Source organism: Myxine glutinosa, chromosome 4 (assembly GCF_964187855.1).
Source record: "Myxine glutinosa chromosome 4, kmMyxGlut1.1, whole genome shotgun sequence".
In the NCBI taxonomy this organism is placed as follows: domain Eukaryota; kingdom Metazoa; phylum Chordata; class Myxini; order Myxiniformes; family Myxinidae; genus Myxine; species Myxine glutinosa.
Window position 1 is genome coordinate 122371908 of NC_136264.1, and position 19650 is coordinate 122391557.

Below are 19650 nucleotides of genomic sequence, written 5' to 3' on the forward strand. Positions count from 1 at the left end.
ACCTTGATTTTTGTATTTTAATATTTTGTGGACTTCTGCTCCTTACTCATTTAGGAGGTAATCTTAGCCCTCTCCCCTTAAGAAAAACCTTGGTTGTACCCCTGGTTGGTAATAATAGTGCAGGCTTTGATAGGCTGAATGGCCTCGTCCTGAGTTTAAGTTCTTTGCAACGGGAACTCTCATTGGAACTTATGGTCAATGAAAACTTTTGACTTTGAACTTTCATTTAAAACTTGCAGACTATATTTGGCTGCACAATATTGAGATAATATTGGTGCTAATAGTTGTAAAGGTCCAGGTCAAATTTGAGCCACCCACAAGTGACGAGTTGTATTTGAATATCATAATTGGTGGAAGACTTGTCAAGCTTCGAGGAGATTGTTTTTTTTTTGTACAAAAGATGTATTTTTTTATCAACCAGATTTTCACCACCCATGCTATCTGTATTCCAGGTGCGTTCCTCATTCCATATGCTGTATTCTTCATTGGATGTGGAATTCCCGTCTTTGTCTTGGAGACCGCCCTGGGACAGTTCACTTCGGAGGGGGGCATCACATGTTGGCGAAAGGTCTGCCCGTTGTTTGAAGGTGTGCCCCCCCATACCCCTCGTGCGCACATTGGTGTATCTACCTCCGGGTCTTCACTGCATTTGTACTACCAGTGCATTTACTACCATACAGGAATTTCCATTGGTGATAATTAGGACACATACTGTACACAGAGATGTATGTGGAGCCTGAAAATCCTCAACTCGGTGTTGAGGTCATCTATGTACGACATTGGCAGCGTAACCCCCCTAATAGCCAGGTTCACTATGTCAATAAATTATATTTCGTTCAAAATCATGGTAGATTAGCAAACCTATACATTTTTGGAAAGGTTATAGCATAAGGAAACTAAAAATCAATGTTTACATTTGGAGAGATACCTGTATGGCGGCCATTTTGGATTTTCAAAATGGCCACTGTAAAATACATATTTTGTTCTATTTCTGCCTCTAATTACCCTAAAAACTTTAAAAAATATACTAAACCTATATTTTCAGGGACAAGGAATCCAATGAAAGTATCAAATTAGTGCTATGGGGAATGGTAAGACACGAATCAAAGGTTTTGAATTGCAAAATACTGTCTTTATATTCGCGATAAGTTGCATAATCAAATACATGTTATCATTTTGTACAGGCAGTTAATAACATCAAAATGTGTCACAATAATTCATATCACCAAACATACACAGGCGGTCAGCAAAATCATATAGACACATGCAGTCAGTACAACTTCACATCTACACAGGCAGTCAATGACAAAATATACACAGGCAGTCAATGGCATCAAACATACACGATTACAGAATATGCCATTTAGAGTTCATCATCACTGTCCTGTGTGTCGTATCCGACAATCCGTTCCACACAAGCAAAGGTCGGTCAAATTGATTGGCAAATCGAATTGGTCGAATGGTCGATCGAATCGAATTCGATGAATCGAATCGAATCGATCGAATTGGTCGAATGGTCGAATGGTCGATCGAAGCGATTGGTCAAATGGAATTGGTCGATTGGTCGAATTGGTCGAATCGAATTGGTCGGAATTGGCAAATGTAAACATTGATTTTCAGATTTTCCATGTAATAACGTTTCCAAAAATGTATAGGTTTGCTAATCTACCATGATTTTGAACGAAAAAACATAGTGAACCTGACTATAAATTCAGACCCCTTCACTTTTTTCACATTTTGTTATGTTGCAGCCTTATGCTGAAATCGTACAAATTCTTTTTTTCCTTCATCAATCTACACTCAATACCCCATAATGACAAAGAGAAACAGGATTTTAGAAAGTTTTGCAAATTTATTAAAAAGAAAAAAATTAAATATGACATTGACATAAGTATTCATACCCTTTGCTATGACACTTGAAATTTAGCTCAGGTTCCTCCCATTTCTCTTGATCATCTTTGAGATGTTTCTACACCTTGATTGGAGTCCACCTGTGGTAAATTCAATTGATTGGACATGATTTGGAAAGGCACACACCTGTCTATATAAGGTCTCACAGCTGACAATGCATATCAGAGCAAAAACCAAGCCATGAGGTCGAAGAAACTGCCTGCAGGGCTCAGCAACAGGATTGTGTCGAGGCACAGATCTGGGGAAGCCTACAAAAAATATCTCTGCTGCATTGAATCCCTGGTGTTGGGCTAGCGGCTAGGGTGCCGGCTTAGGATCCTAGGATCCTGGGTTCGAATCTCGGTCGATCGCCGAATTAATGCCAGGGGGGTTGACTCAGCCTGTCATCCTTCCGAGGTCGGCTAATTGAGTACCAGTTCACTGGTAATTCCCTGTTTGTCGTTGAAGGCGGCAAAAAGGGTTGGCGTCAGGAAGGGCATCCGGCCGTAAAACATTGCTTCAAAAAGGGGACCAAAAAACAACAACTACCACGGTCCCCGAAAAGGCCAACCCCCGCTTTGCGGGGAAAAATGGCCTCTAAACGGTGGTTTTATTGAAGGTTCCCAAGAGCACAGTGGCCTCCATAATTCTTAAATGGAAGAAGTTTGGAACAACCAGGACTCTTCCTAGAGCTGGCCGCCCGGCCAAACTGAGCAATCGGGGGAGAAGGGCCTTGGTAAGAGAGGTGACCAAGAACCGGATGGTCACTCTGGCTGAGCTCCAGAGATCCTGTGTGGAGATGGGAGAAACTTCCAGAAGGACAACCATCACTGCAACACTCCACCGATCTGGGCTTTATGGCAGAGTGGCCAGCCGGAAGCCTCTCCTCAGTGAAAGACACATGAAAGCCCGCTTGGAGTTTGCAAAAAAGCACCTAAAGGACTCTCAGACTGTGAGAAACAAGATTCTGTGGGCTTTCGGTGATCCTTTTCTTGCCTTAATCTTGTCCATCCCCCTTGAACTTTTCTCTCCCCCACATCTTCAGCCCCCAACCCTCATAGCCCTTCCTTTTTCCCTCTTCCTCTCGCTTGCCTTTCTTGTCTCAATTTAATTCATATATATGGTCCCTTAAAAAGACTTTGGGTGTGAAAACCATCGTTTGTTGCTATGCTATTTCACAATGAAGGTAAAGCGACACGTACTCATATTGAAGATTTAGATTCTAAGATTCTGGAAGCAAGTCCATTGTTGTTTTAAAACCCAGTTGGTTCATTAATGACCTTCAGGGAGGGGAAGATCTACCTGCATCACCTGCTTTGGTCAACACATGGTGCTTATCCAGACTTTATGGTATATACTCAAATGCCTCAGGACGACTTAAGATAGGTCCATGCCCCCTATGCAAAGGCATCACCACCCAAAACCTCCCGAACCAGATAGGAAAACAAGAACAATCAACAAATATGCAAAATAGATCATCTGATGAGGAAGCTGGAAATGACAAGAAAATACAGATAGAAACAAACTGCTCTTGTACAAACAACACTTTGTTGCCCACACACCCAGACAGGAAAGTGTCCTTTCCCACTTACCATCTCTGTAAAAGTTTGACATCAGTTATCCCAATGGTCCTATTCGTCCATATGAGTTACCCATGATGGTTCAAACACATGTTCCTTAGCTTTGTAAGTGTAAGTGTACTTTCACTCGAAACGAAACTCGGGTCACAACATCTTTACGTTGTTGCGTGCCGTTTCGGTAAGTCTTTCCTTTTAAAAATCTCCCTCGAGGCATTATCACTTGTACGTGAATCTGGCCCGAGTCGCAATTAAGGAAGGTGAAATTAAGCAGTTCACATCAACATGTCACCACCTGTTGGTGACAAGAAAGGTAATTTCTTTGCGCAATCATGCTTATACATACCGTGCAACATTGTGGTGATTTTCACAAGTATCAGCATTTATTCAATCATGTAGATCTAGCAGTCTAGCTGAATGCTGGAATCAAGCTTGATTTGACGAGACAGAAATGTCATTTTATAAGCACTGAAAATCAACGGGGCTGGCAGGTTGGCCTTGGGCTATGCACACTCGCTTCTGAGCTATCTAGCCTGGGTTCCAATCCTGACCCAGCTATAAACTGCCATCCTGGTGTTTCACAGGAAGGGTGATTCATCAAGGTGTATGCCATCCCTCGGATGGATGGTAAACTGGTGTCGTCATCTGCCAGCATTCGTATCTGGACATTAAAGATCCCACGGTGGCATTTTGCTAAGAGTAGGCGAGCTATTGCCAGCACCCTGAACAAATTACAAATCCTGCCCTAACTACTTCTGGGGAGGCAATAGCAAAATACCCAGTATAATACCCGTGCCAAGAAACTGCTTCGGCAGCACCGATGCTCTGTAACAGTGTGCTATATCTCAGAGATAGAGAAATTACTTTGAAAGACCACTTTGGATGTTGCTTCAAGGATAAAGTTTTCACGAGGTTCACAGAAGAGACAGCAGATGAATGTATATGGTGTTCCAAAAAGACCTGGACAACTTTAGTTAATATCTTTCGAACCACAAATGATACAACGATACCCTTCGTTTTATATGATACAGAAACTCATTAAGATGGTAAGATCGACATCAAGATGGTACACAAGTTCTTGCCATGCTCGGCTCAGCATATTTGAATCCACCAGTGCGCATGCAGCTGTGATCCGAGAACGAAGATCCTGCAGGTTTGCCACCTCGGTGTTGTAGACAACATCTTTGACAAACCCCTACAAGGGGGTTATGTTTGGTGATCGTGGCGGCCAGGCGGTTGGTCCATCTCGGCCAATCCAGCAACCTGGAAATTTTAAAATTCAGGACGGTTTGAACGACTAAGGCCCAATGAGGGGGAGCGCCATGTTGTTGAAAAAAGATATCAGGTTGCAGGTCTTCAACCTGTGGGAAGGTCAATCCTTCCAACATGTTCATGCAAATTGTTGAGGTCACTATCCTCCAAAAAAACGGACCCACAAAGCGGTCGTGGAGAAGGCCACACCCCACATTGACGTTTGGACTGTCACATGCGTTTTCAATGACCACGTGGGGGTTTTCAGAGCCCCAGATCCTCACATTGTGCCGGTTGACTTTCGCCGATACATGAAAGAAAGCTTCATGTGTGAACATGACCTTTTTTCGGTAATCTTCATCATCCTCAATGCGACTGAGCATTTACAAGGCCAACGCCTTTCTTTTGGGTTCGTCATTTGGGTTGGTTCCTCCAGAATCTGCACCTTATCAGCATAAAGCTTCAGTCTTTTATGCAAAATCCTGTGTGCAGTGGTGGTTGGTAGTCCCAGTTCTCTGGATGCGTGCCAGATTGATCTGGGACTTTGTTGAAATGATTCACGCACCCGTTCAACGTCTGCTGCACTGCTTGGTCGATCGGTACTTTTCTGTTTCTGACTACGTCCAGTCTCCTTAAACCACTTGTACTACTCTCGGATACTAGTCCGTGATGGCGGATTCCTTCCATACCTTGTATGGAAATTACGCTGAACTTTCGTGTCGGATCTTGTCTCGATGAACCATTCGACACACTGAGCTTTTCCTGTGTAATTCCCATTTTCTTTTAAATTAAACCACCAGACCTGAAAATAAAGAAAACTTTGAGTTTCTGTATCCAGTTGATCACCACGCCTTTGCGGACGACAATCAGCTGTACAAAGGAAGCACAATTCAACAAATCGTGCCCACTGTTGAAGTGTTAGAAGGCTGTATTGCCGACGTGAAGGCGTGGATGACCCAAAACAAACTTCAGCTGAACGATGCTAAAACAGAGTCTATGATTGTAAGATCGCACAGATGTCCTCTACAATGTTCACTTCCTACCACTATTCATGTTGGTGAAACCGATGTAAACTTTGTTTCGTCGGCCAAGAACCTTGGTGTGTTTTTCGACTGTAACATGACATTTTCCAAGCAAGTACTTCAAACTCGCAAATCAGCATACTTTCAGCTGCGAAAGATCGCATCCATTCGCCACTTTCTTACTCCTCAAGCTGCTCTAACTCTGGTCTGTGCCCTTGTCCTCTCAAGGCTAGACTATTGTAATTCTTTGTATGCTGGCTGCCCTCAGTTTCTCTTGGATAAGTTGCAAAAGGTTCAAAACTCTGCCGCTCGTCTTGTCTGTAAGGCGAAGAAGTCTGACCAGGTTACTCCGCTTCTTGAATCTTTACACTGGCTGCCTGTCTCTGCTCGTGTGCAATACAAAATTTGCACACTATGTTATAAATCATTGTGTGGAGCGGGACCTCACTATCTCTCCAATTTGCTCACTCTCTATGAACTTCGGCGACGGCTTCGTTCAAGCGACGACTCTATGACCTTAGAGCCGCCGCGCACCAGCACCAAGTTGTTTGGCGAGAAATCCTTTTCCTTTGCTGCACCTCTGCTCTGGAATGACTTGCCTTCCTCTGTTCGACATGTTGACTCTCTTCCTGCCTTTAAAAGCTCCCTCAAAACCTATCTGTTTCACAAGTCTTTCAAAGTCTAAGTCCTGTTTTCCCTTTGGTTTGAGGTGGGACAGAGATCGAGAGTATGTCTGTGTACATGTGCGGGGGAGGGAGGGGAGGAGGAGGGGGAGTACACATCTGTGGGTTTTGAATGGGGAGGGAGAGGAATAGGGCAAGAGTGAAGGTGTGTGTGTGTGTGTGTGTGTGTGTGTGTGTGTGTGTGTGTGTGTGTGTGTGTGTGTGTGTGTGTGTGTGTGTGTGTGTGTGTGTGTGTGTGTGTGTGTGTGTGTATGTTTGTGTATGTGTGTGCGTTCGCATGATAATGTAAAGCGCCATGAGGGTCGTTTACTCTGCTTGATGGGGCTATATAAGACTCGTTTATTATTATTATTATTATTAAAGGATATCATTGTGTCATTCGTGGTACTAAATATATTAACAAGCAAAGTTGTCCAGGTCTTTTTGGAACACCATGTATAATAAATGCACTGTACCTGAAGTAGACGTTGCTGTGTAATAATGTTGCAGAAAATATTTTGTTATAGTTGAAGGGCAGACACCCTCTTTTTATTAGTCCCCTATCTTTTTCACCGGAGGGGTTATAATAGATGTGCTCTCCGTCTGTCCATCCGTTCGTCCGATCCTGTGGTCTTCCAGACCTGATCCCCATACCGTTTAACATATTGAACTGAAACTTGTTACATGGCTTTATTATAAGTTACAGAATAAGTTTGGGTTTCAGGGTGTTTCGTTAATTTTTCAGAGTTATGCCCTTTTTGGACTTGGAAAATATCACACCCATAGGGGACATTTATTGCAATGCAATTCTCCCTCTTGTTTATATGCATAAGGAGTTTTAAAAATCCACTCCATTCTGTAAACTTGTTAAATGCTCTGAATATTGTTGTAATCTTGCTAAACATGCTGAAGTTTAAAATATATATATTTAAATTATTATTGCCGCTCGATCACATTATCAACCAAAACTTGCAGGTCTTGTCTTGAGGGTGGTGCGCTTGTTATCCTCGCCAGAGGAGAGGGTGTAGCATTTGGGTCTGATTGTCCGTCACTGTTTGTCTGTACATAATGTGTCGAAGACCGCAATTTTTCGACTTTTTCTTTTTTTTTCAACCGAGTTACTCTATATAATACGTACAATTAGAATGTGAGTACATTAACAAAGTACGTACAATTAGAACATGATAATTCTACAAATTTCAGAAAATAAATTAAAAATACAAAACTAGAATATCTTTGTTGGATAAGTGTCACACCCCTGAGTTAATTCTTGTTGGAAGCACCTTTGACAACAATTATAGCTGTGAGTCTGTTGGGATAGGTATTTGCCAACTTTGCACACCTTCATTGGGCAATACCTGCCCATTCTTCTGAACAAAACTGTTCAAGCTCAGTCAAGTTGTGTGCGGAGCGCTGATCGACAGCAATCTTCAAGTCATGCCACAGATTTTCGATTGGATTTAGGTCGGGGTTCTGACTGGGCCCCTCAAGGACATTTATCTTTTTGTTCCTTAGCCACTCTGGTGTAGCTTTGGCTGTGTGCTTCAGATCGTTGTCATGCTGAAAGGTGAACTTCCAATTTCAGCTTTCTTGTAGAGGGCAGCAAGTTTTCCTCGAGGATTTTTCTGTATTTTGCTCCATCCATTGTTATGCCTCCGCCCCCTAAGGTGGGTGGCCAGAGGCATTATGTTTTCGGGTTGTCCGTCTGTACGGGCTAAACCTCGTTTTTCTCAGCAACCACATGTCCAATTGAGACGAAACTTTCAGGGTAGGAGTGACACCCACGCAGAATGCCTGTTTGATAATTGTGACGTCATAGGTCACATGGTATGGCAGCCATCTTGGATTAAACGCATAGAATAAAAAAAAATTATTTCTGGGAAACCGCTGAATGTAAAAATTTGAAACTTGGCACATTGTCAAGTACTCCCAATGGGGAACAAAAGCATGATAATGATGACATCATAGGTGAAGTGGTATACCAGTCAAAAATGTTTTAATCGAATTCCTTATCCTAAAAATCTGAAATTGCATGCACATGATCTATGTCCCATTTGTATTGAAATACTAAATTTATGACATCATTGGTCACATGGTTTAGCAGCCATATTGGATTTAACCTAAAACCTCAAAATAGTATCTTCTCCCAAACCACCAAATCGATTAACTCGAAACTTTACGTGTGTCATTGACTAGGCATGGCGATTAAAAGATGATCATGAAAACATCATTGGTCACATGGTGTCGCAGCCATATTGGATTAAAGGAAAATATTAAATAATTGTATCTCTGAAACTGCTTACCCTATCAATGCGAATTTTTACAAATATCATCTAGCACCATGGCTGCATATAGTTTGGAAAATGGTGATGTCGTAGGTTACGTGGTTTGGCAGCCATCTTGGATAAAAAAAACTAACCTTATCCAATCAACACGAAACTTTACAAATGTGATCCCCTACCCATACATATGCAGGGTGTACATTTTTAAAGGTCATGTGTCATGTGGTATGGCAGCCATATTAGCTTGAAAGCTGATATTTTAAGAAAATCCCTTCTCTGAAACTGCTTCACCGATCGATGTGAAACCTGTCATGGCTGGTGGAAATGTGATACTTGAAAACAGCTGAAGGGATTTCAATCAAACTTGTTTATTTTTAGGACAGTGAACGATGGCATCTACCATTGTGGGACTATACCCAGCATAGGAAATCTACAGGAGCAGCTGATTTTATTCTTAAACAATCAGAATCACTACACTTGAACACAGGTGGGGGCCAATTAACCTGATGTGTGATTTTGAAGGTGATTGGTTACACCTGAGCTAATTTACAATTGCTATTATAAGGGGGATGGATACTTATCCAACCAAGATATTCTAGTTTTGTATTTTTAATTAATTCTCTGAAATTTGTAGAATTTGTTTTTCACTTGGAATTTGTGGTTTACGATGTGTAAATAAAAGGGGGGAAAAAGTCTGATTTAATGCAATTTCATTCCAGGCTATAAGGCAACAAAAGGTGAAAATTTTGAAAGGTGTTGTACTCTTTCTATAGGCACTGTATAAAAGTATTGTTATGGGCGAGGGTTTCAGGTTGACTACGAGGGAGGGTTGCCCGATTTCTCCTGAAATACCGGACCTGAAGCCGCCAGATACAGATAACTCTGTGCCCTGGATGGGTCGCTCGGCAACGGCAAACGCTCACTACTCGACCACGTTGTCAAGGGTCCTCCGTCTAATCACCATTTACCTGGAGATTGCATGGTCTCCCAACCGGAGGACGTGCCCTCAGTTGTGCCCTAATCTTATCTTAGTTAGATCTTAATTGGATACGGCCAAGCAACCGCTTGGTGCACACCGGACTTGGATGAGAGCCAATTAATTGGTGAATCATAACATCCCAGACTAACCTATGTGTGTACGGTGCTGGACCATTGGAGGAAGGGATGGAAACAGACTGATTGAAAGATAGTTCAACAAGAGGGAGGGATAGGAGGGAACCCACCGTACCCATTGAAAGATAGTCCCTCCTCCGGTATGATAGACCTGAGCCTCGTCCTGGAGGTGGGGTTGCTATCTTTATAAAAAAAACTCTCTTCCTCACTCGCGCTGCACTGCCCTCTCTCCACCTCACCCCCAGGAATACCTTTGGCTACGGCTTCCCCTTCGCTCACACCTTTTGTTCATATGTGTGTTGTACCGTCCACCAAACAGTGATGACTCCATCTACATCTCGCTGTCTGATAATATGGACCAACTTCTATCTACCCATCCCAACCCTCTCTTCCTCATATGTGGTGATTTCAACTGTCACCATGCCAGTTGGCTGGGTGTGGGTACCTCTCTCACCAGCCATGGCTCTTCAGCAAAGGACTTCTGTGACTCACTGGGACTGACACAATCTGTCAATTTCCCGACCCGGATCTCAGTCAACGGAGCATCTTCTCTTCTGGCTTTGGTTATGACTAACTTCCCTGAAAATATCTGCTGCACTTCTTCTGCTCCAATCGGCTCATCTGATCATGTGCTTGTTAAAGTGGACATCTCTGACCATTCTCAGAGAGCCTCCTCAGCATCGACGAGTCTGGCATTTCACTCAGGCCAACTGGCACGGTCTTCAAGCAGCCATCAATCATCTGGACTGGTCTCCCATCTCTACCGCCTCTGACATCAACTCATCCTGGGAATTCTTCCAAAGTAAATTGCTCTCTCTCATGCACAGATTTATCCCATCTCGTCTTCAGTTGTCATACCCTTCCTCCCGTCCATGGTACACGGAATCTTGTGGTGAGGCTATTGCCCAGAAACAACTTGCTTTCGTCTACTGGAAAGCAAATCCAGCGGAAGGAAATCTCATTTCCTTTCACAAAGCCCGAAGCAAGTGTGTGTCCACCCTCAGGAGAGCCAGGAAACAATATCTCTCCGTTCTCAGGACCGAACTCTCTTATGTCTCCCTCTTCCAAATCCTGGTGGCGTCTGGTCAAATCTGTTTCTGGTGTTTGTTCCCCCTCCATCCCCTCCCTCACCTCAAATGGCCACACGGCTGACTCCGCACGTGAAAAAGCTGAATGCCTCAACTCTGTGTTTGCCTCTAAATCTTGTGTCCCAAACTCATCCCTCTCTGTACCCACCGTACCCAGTCATACCCAGCTGCTCCTGGACTCTGTGTCCTTTCCTCCTGACAAGGTGGAAAAGTTTCTGTCAACGCTCGACTCTGATTCTGCAACTGGACCTGACGGCATCAGCCCATGGGTCCCAAAATCCTGTTCTTCTGCTCTTTCACTCCCTCTCTCTGTTCTCTTCGCCCTCTCTTTTGCTCAAGGTCATCTTCCATCTGCTTGGAAATCTGCCAACATCACCGCTTTGCACAAAAAAGGTGCAAAAATAGATCCCAGCAACTACAGACCAATCAGCCGTCTCCCAATTATCAGCAAAGTCATGAAATCCATCATTGCTTCAGATATGAAATCTTTCCTCTTCTCCAATGGCTTGATCTCTGATCATCAATTTGGTTTCAGACCTGGTCACTCTACTCTGAACATGCTGCTTCTGCTTTTTCAACAATGGATGGAGGTCCTCAATGCCAAACAGGAAATTAGAGCAGTCTCCCTTGACATATCACGTGCCTTCGATACGGTCTGGCACCCCGCTCTGCTCACCAAACTCTCCTCTTTTGGTATCCATGGAAATCTCCATGCATGGCTGGCGGACTTCCTCTCTAGTCGTAGTCACCGTGTGGCCCTGGATGGGTTTCTCTCATCTCCTCTTCCTGTTCAGGCTGGAGTTCCCCAAGGCAGTGTTCTGGGCCCTGTGCTTTTTCTGGTCTTAATCAATGATCTCTAGTCCCTGGTGTTGGGCTAGCGGCTAGGGTGCCGGCTTAGGATCCTAGGATCCTGGGTTCGAATCCCGGTCAATCGCTGAATTAACGCCAGGGGGGTTGACTCAGCCTGTCATCCTTCCGAGGTCGGCAAATTGAGTACCAGTTCACTGGTAATTCCCTGCTTGTCGTTAAAGGCGGCAAAAAGGGTTGGCGTCAGGAAGGGCATCCGGCCGTAAAACATTGCTTCAAAAAGGGGACCGAAAAACAACAACAACCACAGTTCCCGAAAAAGGCCAACCCCCGCTTGCGGGGAAAAATGGCCTCTAAAGGTGGTTTTAATCAATGATCTCTCTGACTCTTGAAAATCCTCTCTTTCTCTTTGCTGATGACGCTACTCTATGTCGCTCCATTCTTCATCCCTCAGATCGGCAGTCTGCAGCCTCCTCACTCTCTGCAGACCTGGACAAAATCACAGACTGGGCAAACAAGTGGAACATGTCTTTCAATCCTGACAAATCTCACACTCTTACGATGTCTCTCCGAAAAGACCGACTGGACAACCATCCCATCCACTTTCTGAAAAATCCTCTCCAAGAAGTTCTGTCACTCAAGATTTTGGGTCTCACTATCTGCCATGATCTTTCCTGGGAAAACCACATTTCAAATCTGGCCTCCAAAGCCAGTCGCCGACTGGGCATCCTCCGTCGTGCGAAGTCCTTCCTAGGCACACCTGAGCTCCTCACCACATACAATGCTTTCATCCACAGCTCAATGGAATACTGCTCTCCCCTCTGGGCTGGTGCTCCTGCCTCACACCTAGCTCGTCTTCACGCTGTTGAAACCAAAGCATTCAGAATCATTGGAATCTCCCGCGATAAAGCTAACTCCAAGGGCCTCTCACTCACTCACCGCAGGCAGGTTGGTGGTCTTTCCGTCTTCTACCGACTCCTCTCTGGCCTTGCCCCCCCAGCTCTCTCTGGGCTCTGTCCCGCAAATATTCCTACAGGTCGCACAAGATCTGCCTGCAACCCTCTTATGGTTAAACTGCCAAAATCAAGACTCTCTGCTCACCTTCACTCCTTCATTCCTCTTTTCTCCCGCCTCTGGAACAAACTCCCTCACTCTCTTCAATCCCACTCCACCCTCCAGGTCTTTAAAACAGCTGTTCACCACCATCTCTTATCTTCCCCCCATCCAAAACCTTGATCTTTTCTACCCCCGCTAATTTCACCCCAATTCCACTTTTTTGAAATACCAACTTCTGTCCTGGAAGTCCTTGGTGTCCTTGTGTTTTATGCTTCTCCCTCCCCCCCCCCCCTTCCCACGCCTCCTCCCCCCAAGCCCTCTCCCTTCCACACATCTCCCTGCTCTCAAATGTTGTGTTTGTGTGCTTCCCCTTCTCTCCCCATCTTGTCTTCCGCTCCCTCTTTTTATATATTTTGTTTGTCTGGTTGATTTGTTTGTGAAGTAAATGTTAGCTCTTTCACGAGCCTCGATTCAGTATACCAAAAAAAAGGGGGGAATTTATTATGTACAATGAATGTGAATGTGAATGTGAAATGCGGGGTCATGCGATACTATTCAAACACGTTGATGCACAAATGAAGTAGGCATTCAAAATACATGGGTGATCAAAGGGGTGATGCAAAAATGTAGAGCAGGGGAATAATTGCAGGCAATGGAGGATGCAATCAATGCAAGCAGAAAACTGAAAATCGATGAGGAGTAGTACTTATACATATACCTTACTTATCCACTAAACACAGTACATGGGCACACAATCAGATAATCTGTGGAGGGGAGATCGTTCAGAAAGAAAGGAAAGAAACGAGGTACATCTTTTATAGCCATTTTATGTCATTTACAGTGCCTTCAGAAAGTATTCACACCCATTGACATTTTTCACATTTGTTGTTGCAGCCTGAATTTAAAATGAATTAAATTGAGATTTTTTTTGTCATTGATCTACACTTAATACCGAAAGTGGAAAAACCTTTCCAGAAATTTTTACAAAACAGTTAAAAAGTAAATACAGAAATGTCTCATTTGCATAAGTATTCAAACTCTTGAGTCTATACTTCATTGAAGTGCCTTTGGCAGCGATTCCAGCTTTGAGTCTTCTTGGGTATGTCTATATCAGTTTTGCACATCTGGATTTGGGGAGTTTCTCCCATCCTTCCTTGCAGATTTGCTCAAGCTCAGTCAAGTTGGATGGGGAGCATCGGTGAACAGCAATCTTCAAATCTTTCCACAGATTCTCAATGGGATTTACTTCTGGGCTTTTGCTGGGCCACTCAATGACTTTCACGTTCTTGTTCTGAAGCCATTCCAGTGTTGCTTTGGCTGTGTGCTTGGGGTGATTGTCCTGATGGAACATAAATCTTTGCTGCAGTCTGAGGTCTTTTGCACTTGAAAGCAGGTTCTTCTCAAGGATTTGCCTGTATTTGGCTCCATTCATTGTTCCCTCTATCCTTACAAGTCTCCCAGTCCCTGCTGCTGAAAAGCATCATCATAGCATGATGCTGTCACCACCTTGCTTCACGGTAGGGATGGTGTTAGATGGGTAATGAGCTGTGCTCAATTACTACAAGACGTAGCACTTTGCATTCAGGCCAAAGAGTTCAATTTTCATCTCATCAGACCACATAATCCTTTGCCTCATACTCGCAGTCTGTCACATGCCTTTTTGCAAACTCCAGGCGTGCTGTCATGTGCCTTTTTCTCAGGAGTCGCCTCTGTCTGCCCACCCTCCCATAAAGCCTAGATTTGTGAAGGGCTATAGAGACTGTTGTCCTTCCGGCAGGTTCTCCCATCTCAGCCAAGGATCTCTGTAGTTCCATCAGAGTGATCATTTGGTTCTTAGTCACCTCCCTGACCAAGGTTCTTCTAGCCCGGTTGCTCAGTTTGGTTGGACGGACAGGAAGAGTCTGGGTAGTTCCATATTCTTTCCTTTTCCTAATGATGAAGCTCACTGTGCTCTTGGGAACTTTCAACACTCTAGAAATTATTTTATACCCTTCCCCAGATCAACGCCTCCTCATAATTCTATCTCGGTGTTCTACGGACAATTACTTGGACTTCATTGTAGAGTTTCTGCTCTGACATGCACTGTCAACTCTGGGACCTCGTATAGAAAGGTGCGTTTCTTTCTAAATCATGTCCAATCAATTGAGTTGGCCACAGATGGACTCCAAATAAGGTGTAAAGACATGTTAAGGATGATCAAAGGAAATTGCATGCACCGGAGCTCAATTTGGAGTGTCATAGCAAAGGGGTGTTAGACGTATTGACTCAAGACATTTCAGCTTTTCATGTTTAATTATTTTGTAAAAATTCCTATTAATAAAATTTCCACCTTGACATTATGGGGTATTATGTGTAGATCAGTGACAATATATCTTCGATTTAATCCATTTTAATTCAGGCTGTAATCTATCTATAATTCCAGTAATCTCTGTGTGTATGTGTGTGTGTCTGTGTGTGTGTGTGTTTGTCTGTGACCGCTGTTTCTCGACAACCACGGGTCCGATCTAATTGAAACTTGCCAGATATATTGCTGGGGACCTGAGGATGTGCCTTTTCAAGGTTTCATATTAATCGGAGAAGTAGTTACCGAGCTATGGCGATTTATTTACCAAACTAATCACAGAACAGGTTGCGGGGTAGGCCAGCCAATCACAGAACACGTTGTTGCGTAGGCGTGGCTGATGTGAGAGCGCGTGCGCCATTACGGATAGTAATTCGAGGCGTAGCGGGCGCCATTTGGAGGAGCTGGGAGGACTCAGTCGTGATAGAGTGAGCCTGAGTGAGTATTTCAAGACAAGAACAAGATCTAGAAGGAGGTATGTACGGTGCGATTCATATAATATATTGTTTAGTTATCGCCGATGAGGAATTTGGGGTCGGAATGGGTGATCGGCCTGGGTGACTGGGTCTCGACTAGATGCTGGGCCGCACCAAGGAACGGGCACCCACGTCGGGCACGTCCTAGTACAACAAAATGTGAAAAAGTCAATGGGTGTGAATACTTTCTGAAGGCATTGGAAATGAAGTAAATGGCTATAAAAGATGTTCATGCAACCACCTTGTGCTTTAGCTTGGAAACAAAACAAAAAACAGGCACTTGGTTCTAAAAAAATTTGAAATACAATCTCGGCTCATGGAAGGTAAAAGTTCACGGTAAAAAGACAACTCGCTGACTAATTTTTTGCAAGCCACAGTTTGTTCAAAACATGAATGAATGAATGAATGAATGAACATGAATCGAGGGGAGAAAGTTGGGGAAGAAACACAGTAGCCTGGTAGTAAGAGGGTTGAATTATCTAGTAATAGTGTGGGGGGGGGGGGGGGGGAAATGGGGGTAAAAAAGGATTTCAGGTAGTAATGCTGGTGCACCACATACATGAGGCTCTGGAGGGGGGAGTGTAATTGAACAGCCTCCAGAAGGTAGTTCGACAAACGGAAGAAAAGAGGAACATCCATAGTGTCGTCTTTTGGACCTGGAATCTGGATGACTCTGAGTAGCCTGCCAAGCCTATAAAACTCCCATTGAATGCCTTTATAAAACATTCTGACACGATATTAAGTCATCATCAGGTTTCTATCAGCATCTGATGAGAAATCATACAGTCACGTGAAAAAGTAAGTACACCCCATGTAAAGTTTTGACTTTTTCAACATATTTCAACATATAGCTATTTGATCTTCATTTCAACAATATTGATAGATAAAGGTGATATAACATAACAAATATCATGAAACATTTACATTTTGTAGTCCATTGTATAATTTAAATAAACATAAATGCAAATTTCGAATGTGGAAAAAGTAAGTACACCCCTACATTTATCACTACTTCAAATACTTAAAATTAGAATCGGGTGCACCAGCTCAGGTGCAAATGATTAGAACATCGTTAGAGAGGATCTTGGAGGAACCTGTCTTATTTAAACCTCAGACATTTAGTTTGGTTTGCTCTTTGTTGTTGAAGTGTGCGGCGTCACCATGCCGAGATCAAAAGAGCTCTCTGAGGCCTTCAGAAAGAAGGTTGTAGATGCCTACGAGTCTGGGAAGGGACTTAAAAAAGATTTCTAAACAATTTTAAATCAATCATTCGACTGTCCGGAAGATAATCTACAAGTGGAGAAGATTCCAAACAACTGCCAACTTGTTCAGGCCAGGCCACCGCAGCAAGTTCAGCCCGAGAGCAGACCGCAAGATGCTGAAAGAAGTCTCTAAGAACCCCAGAATGTCATCACGGGACCTACAGGTAGCTCTTGCCACTGTTTATGTCAAAGTGCACGAGTCTACCATTAGAAAGAGGCTGCACAAATTTGATCTACATGGGAGGTGTGCCAGGAGGAAACCTTTGCTGTCCAGAAAGAACATCTGGGCAAGACTAAAGTTTGCCAATGAACACCTTGGCAAAGACAAGCACTTCTGAACAATGTGCTCTGGACAGATGAGTCAAAGGTAGAGCTATTTGGCCACAGTACCAGAAGACATGTTTGGCGAAAACCAAAGACAGCATTTGACCACAAGAACCTGATACCAACTTTAAAGCATGGTGGTGGAAATATTATGGCTTGGGGCAGCTTTGCTGCATCAGGGCCTGGGCAGCTCACCATCATAGAATCCACTATGAATTCTTCATTGTACCATAGGGTGCTTGAGGATAATGTGAGGCCATCTGTCGGAAGGTTGAAGCTCAACCGAAGGTGGACCTTGCAACATGACAATGACCCTAAACATACCAGTAAATCCACCAAGGAATGGTTGAAAAGAAAGAAATGGAGGGTTCTGGAATGGCCAAGTCAAAGCCCGGATCTAAATCCCATCGAGATGTTGTGGGGGGATTTGAAACGAGCTGTGCATGCAAGAAACCCCTCAAACATCACACAGCTGAAATAATTCTGCATGGAGGAGTGGGCAAAAATTTCTCGCAGTCGATGTCAGAGACTGGTAGACAGTTATAAGAAATGCCTACTTGAGGTTGTTTAGGCCAAATGGGGCAATACTACCTATTCGAGCCAAGGGTGTACTTACTTTTTCCACATGTGAAATTTGCATTTATGTTTATTTAAATTATACAATGGACTACAAAATGTAAATGTTTCATGATATTTGTTATATTATATAACCTTTATCTGTCAATATTGTTGAAATGAAGATCAAATAGCTGTATGTTGAAATATGTTGAAAAAGTCCTTTTGAGATCTCGCGAGATCTTGTCGGGGTGGTCACGGTTTTTCGAAGCTGTTCCACGATCTTCACGCACGCTCGAAGTTAAGTAATTGTCACATTTGTATTTTTGTCGAAACTGTATTTATCTTACGTGTGTGTACCTTTTGCGTGTCCCTCGGCAGATTATCGGTGTTAATCTTTCATACCTGTAAAAAATAGTCGAGTATTTCACGCCACCCCGCCTAGTTGTTGAAGCTTCCGACCTTGAGGCCTGGTTCTCTCCGGCATCCAAAGCGGTTATTTTTTCATTCGTGTGTTTGTCAAATTTCAACTCATTATTTTATCGTCCTTGCGTTATTGTTTGTTTATAGTTAGTTTTGGTTTGAATTTCCTGTAATTCGTAATTAATTAAGCGTGTTCTGCTCCGCGTGTGCGGCCTTGTACCCCCATCGGTGTTTGTTTACTTAAGTCCCCTACATCGTGTTTTGCTTGGCTCTTAGTTTTTTCCCTTCTACCCCGAACATAATACTCTTTGTCTAACGTTTTAAATACGTTTATTTAAAATACCCCCACCCCCAAAAAACAAAAACAAAAAAAATAACCAAAAACATTTATTTTTCCTTTCTCCACGTGTGCTTTGTCTCATCCTGTACTTTCTGTCCAGGTGTGCTGTTCGCCCCACCCCCATTATCTCCTTGCCATCCACCTTTTGCCCTGTCCATGTGACTCGTGGTGGTCCCTCTCGGCTCTCCCCCCGTTGGTACTTTGTGCATATAAGATTGTTTATGGTTCTGTTTTAATATTATTTAAATATGTATAAACTTTCCCCTTCAGTGTTTTATTCATTGGTATATTACAGCACGCTGTTTTTCTTCCGATTTAAAAGGCTTTTTTCAAATTCCTCTCCATCTCATTCCACGTCAAAAAAAAGAAATTCAATCTCTTATACGTCTCCTTCACTACATGGTCTAAATTCACATTCATTCCACCCCTCCTCCATCGTTCTGAATCGGATTGCTAACTTGAAAATCACAACAAACCCAATTTGTTATCAATGTTCGTCTTTCATTAATGATCCACTTTCAAAACTCCCCTCTTGCCCCTCCCCTCCAAATCCCCCCCCTTGCACCTACACTCCTAAACTCCCCCCTTGCCCCTCCACTTCTAAACTCCCCCCTTGCCCTTCCACTCCTGAACTCCCTCCTTGCCCTTCCCCTCCTAAACTCCCCCCCCCTTGCCCCTCCCCTCCAAATCACCCCCTTGCCCCGACACTCCTAAACTCCCCTCTTGCCCCTCCACTCCTAAACTCCCCCCTTGCCCCTCCCCTCCTAAACTCCCCCCTCACTCCTCCCCTTCAAAACTCCCCCCCAACCCCTCCCTTTCAAATCTCCCCCCATACCATTCCTCTCCAATTCTCCCTCCTCCCCCCTCCTCCTCAAAGCTGCCTCCTCCCCACTTCGTCTCCCTTCTATCTCATACCTCCGCCCCCCCCCCCAACCTTCTACTTTCCTCTGCCCCCCCTCAAACAACCCCTCACTGTGCCTCATCCCTTCACCATCAAACCTTTCATCCTCCTCATCCTTCCCTTTCTTGGAACTCTTCTGTAATCTCTGACACACTTTCAACTGCTCTTCCTACCTCCCCCTCTCATCCTTCATCTTACCCTGATCCTCCCCTCCGCTGTCCTGTACCCGATGCTCCCCCTCTCTCTTCATTAACGGTATGGACCTCAAACATCCGGGGCC

General features: G+C 43.9%; 1 protein-coding gene across 2 annotated transcripts in view; it reads left to right on the forward strand.

Moving 5' to 3' along the window:
- The window catches only part of LOC137425158 (sodium- and chloride-dependent GABA transporter 3), an 87349-nt gene that overhangs the window by 7778 nt on the left and 59921 nt on the right, over nt 1-19650 (forward strand). For both annotated transcript variants that reach the window (XM_068113300.2, XM_068113299.2), the window contains exon 3: nt 453-587. In XM_068113300.2, the coding sequence (XP_067969401.2) occupies nt 453-587 (135 nt within the window). The remainder of the gene's footprint in view (nt 1-452; nt 588-19650) is intronic.